Source organism: Porites lutea, chromosome 10 (assembly GCF_958299795.1).
Source record: "Porites lutea chromosome 10, jaPorLute2.1, whole genome shotgun sequence".
NCBI lineage: Eukaryota > Metazoa > Cnidaria > Anthozoa > Scleractinia > Poritidae > Porites > Porites lutea.
Window position 1 is genome coordinate 2,011,669 of NC_133210.1, and position 3,085 is coordinate 2,014,753.

The following is a 3,085-nucleotide window of genomic DNA, read 5'->3' on the forward strand; positions in this document are numbered from 1 at the left end:
GAGACTAATTGTATCTTTGATTTGAAAGTGTTAGGTTTTTAAGTCTACCCTCATTCAATTCACCCCTTTTCCACCACTGACGCTGCTGGTTGTAAGTTTTAGAGACCTCTTCGTACGATATGGTCGTTTACAAAGTACATTTAATTCCAAATAGGAATAATAATAATAATAAAAACAATGATACTCAACGAAATGATGATTACGTCAATCCAAACTTTCGAAAACAAGACGTTTCTTCCAATGAAACTTTTCCTATCATGCAATAGACCATTTTACAGTTATTCCAGCCTTTGAATGAATGTGAGGCGGAGATTGACCTTGTTTTGATACAAACCTCCTTCCTTTTACGCTTGAAAAATACAAGTTAGCATAAGAACATGATTTACATAACAAAGAAGGAAGGGTTGTACCAAAACGAGGTCAACTCCAGCCTGGTTTCCACCTGTAACTGTAAAATGGACTATTCGCTCGGAAAGCTTTCTCATAAGTAGAGGGAGAGGAGGGGGGGGGGGGGGGGAGAGGAGAAGGTTTCCCAAAACTAATAACGAAAAGAGATCTTTCTATTCTCAGGTCAAACTTCTTTCTGTTGAGGCTTCAAGAAATTGGTATCCTCCCAGTTGCCTGCTTTGTATGTCTCCCAATAAAGTCCTCGTGTCCTCTTCCTTTTCGCATACCTGTCGAGAATAAAAGCATTGACAATTTTCTTTCCCCCTGAGTAACCATTAATATAGCTTCCAGGCAACAAATTTCAAGATTCCACTGCCCTAATCGAACCACGCGTGACGAAAATCCTAGTCTTTCTCGTAGCCGTTTTTGTCGAGACAGCAACGGCTGCGAGGGAGACTTCGAGAATCCCGCCTTATGTGTAAACCTCGCCACGCTCGGGTCTTCCGCCCCTTACTTCGTGAGAAAAGTGATATTTCCTCTCTGTGAGTGAGCAGGTAATGCGCCCGCCTTTGAAACTTGCCAACCAACTTAGTTTATGAAGTAATACAGTCGACTTCCGATAACTCGAACCTTCAAGGGAAATCGAAAAAAGTTCGAGTTATTGGAAGCTCGAAGAAAATAGCCAGGAGGATGGAAAACTGCACAGTCACAGTAAACATTTTAAACACATGAATAGTAGAAATGTCAAGTGAAAATTAAAAGATACTTCGAGATTATAAATCAGAACGTAACGTAACAAAACATAGCCTAAATAGAGCATGCGTTTTTACTGTTTCGAGAGGCAAACAACACCAACCTCCACTAATAAACTATATGCCTACAACACGTCAATTGGAAATTCAAAATTCAATAGAACAGACTGTTTTATTCCCGACTTTTTAAGGGCTCAAAACACGGTTCGAGTTATAGAGGGAAAAATTATATAGAAGTGATCTGAGGGGAAACAAAAACTACTTCGAGTTAGCGGGAGGTTCGAGTTACCGAGGGTAAAATTGCAGTAAATGTATGACGGAAATTCAGGGGAAATCGATTTTGGTTCGAGTTAGCGCGAGGCTCGACAGGTTCCAGTTAGCGAGGGTTCGAGTTATCGAGAGTCAACTGTATTTGAATGAAATTACTGTTAATGTTCTATCGCAGTTACTTGCACAGAGAATATCATATTTTAATAGACTTAATTCTCCCCGTACTTGGAGGGGTTAAGGTAAAAATTCGTCCAGTAGACTAATTTCCTCTGTTACCCTTTTTAATGAAGAGATGTTATAATCTTGTAAAGCCAGATTAACTTTTAATGACCTTTATCTTACCGTGGGTAGTTGTTGTCCTTGAAACATCTTTTCAAAGAAGAATTTGGTTAAACTTGCCCGAAATGCCGCGCTAAGCAACAGGAGCAAGCTATCCCAGTCGCGCGAGCCTTGCACCGTTCCTCCTTTAACCAGCGAAATACTTAAGGAAACCAGGGCTGTGTCATAGAGAAAGAAACCAAGATTGCGAACAAAGTACGCGCTCAGAACTAGGCGACAGAGAGGTTTAAACACGCGTTGGGTGTTTAACTGGCCATGGAAGCGTTTCTCAACCCAGTCTATATAGGTGTCATGGGCAATGAAATTAACGGCGCTGGCAAGTATCGTAAGAAGCAACATTTCTGCTATCAGAGCCACTGCTTGGACGTTTACTTTTCCAGTGTGATCCTTTCCATGGACGATATCCACATAGAGAATAGACAAAGCGTTGGAAACGCAAAACAGGCACCAAACCCAGAAATGTCCTACTCGAAGGACCGCGCAGAAGAACTCTTTGACGTTGAAGATCTTCCAAGAAAAGATAGCCGTTATTAGCAGAAGTGAATTTCCGTCCTCCACGAGCGTTCCTATCGCATTCACAGCATTGCTGAGTTTTTGTTGACCCAGAATATTGTGCGACGTATTGTTTACCCTACAATGCTCGATTGGGGTCGAATAGTAAAGACAGACGGCGGCTGGGACAAAATTCAAAAGATTCAGAATAAATCTTAAGAAGACTAGGAAAGCTTGAACATATCCCGCAAACCAGAGCATGGTGTTGTTCTGTCACCGCTGTTGTGTGTTCGATTACTGGATCTGTAAACATTGCCCTCAGTCGTAGCGATATTGAAATCGTGAATTCCCGGAACTGGCGAGCGTTTTGGCAGCACTAGAAGGGTAGCGCAAGGTACTACGTCTAATTCAGAAACAAAGGAGCATTTATTATATAGGTAGTCTGGCGAGTGTTCAGTACAAGCATCGAGTACTTGCAATCTTGCTATGATTTTTCAGTGAAATCTTTCAAAAACCACTGACCAATTTTCATGCACTGGTAGAGTGAAAGTGAGAGTTACTACAAAACCGAAATCCGAAAAATGTAAACAAGTTGTCCGACGGCTGTTTATATTTTTGTTACTCAGGTTACTGACCGCGCTTAGAAAACAGGTTTCGGTTTCGAGGAAACCTGGCCCAGGCTGCGACATTTCCGTTTGGACATCTTTCCATATATTCCATCGAAATCAGTACTCAGAATCAAAGAAAAAACAAAGCATAAGTGAAGGAACGTGCATCATCATATATTAGTCTAAACATTCCAATTTGCTTTGCAGTAGTATAGATGTCAGCTTGTCCTTGGCTTA

General features: G+C 41.3%; 1 protein-coding gene across 1 annotated transcript; it reads right to left on the reverse strand.

Annotated features, from left to right (window-relative positions):
- Positions 1–528: 528 nt before the first annotated feature.
- Positions 529–2,581, reverse strand: LOC140951048 (uncharacterized). The gene is made up of 2 exons (XM_073400269.1): positions 1,752–2,581; positions 529–674 (listed from the first exon to the last, which is right to left on the reverse strand). The coding sequence occupies exons 1-2, from the start codon at positions 2,499–2,501 to the stop codon at positions 567–569; spliced, it is 858 nt and encodes a 285-aa protein (XP_073256370.1). The 5' UTR covers positions 2,502–2,581; the 3' UTR covers positions 529–566.
- Between the last annotated feature and the right edge of the window lie 504 nt (positions 2,582–3,085).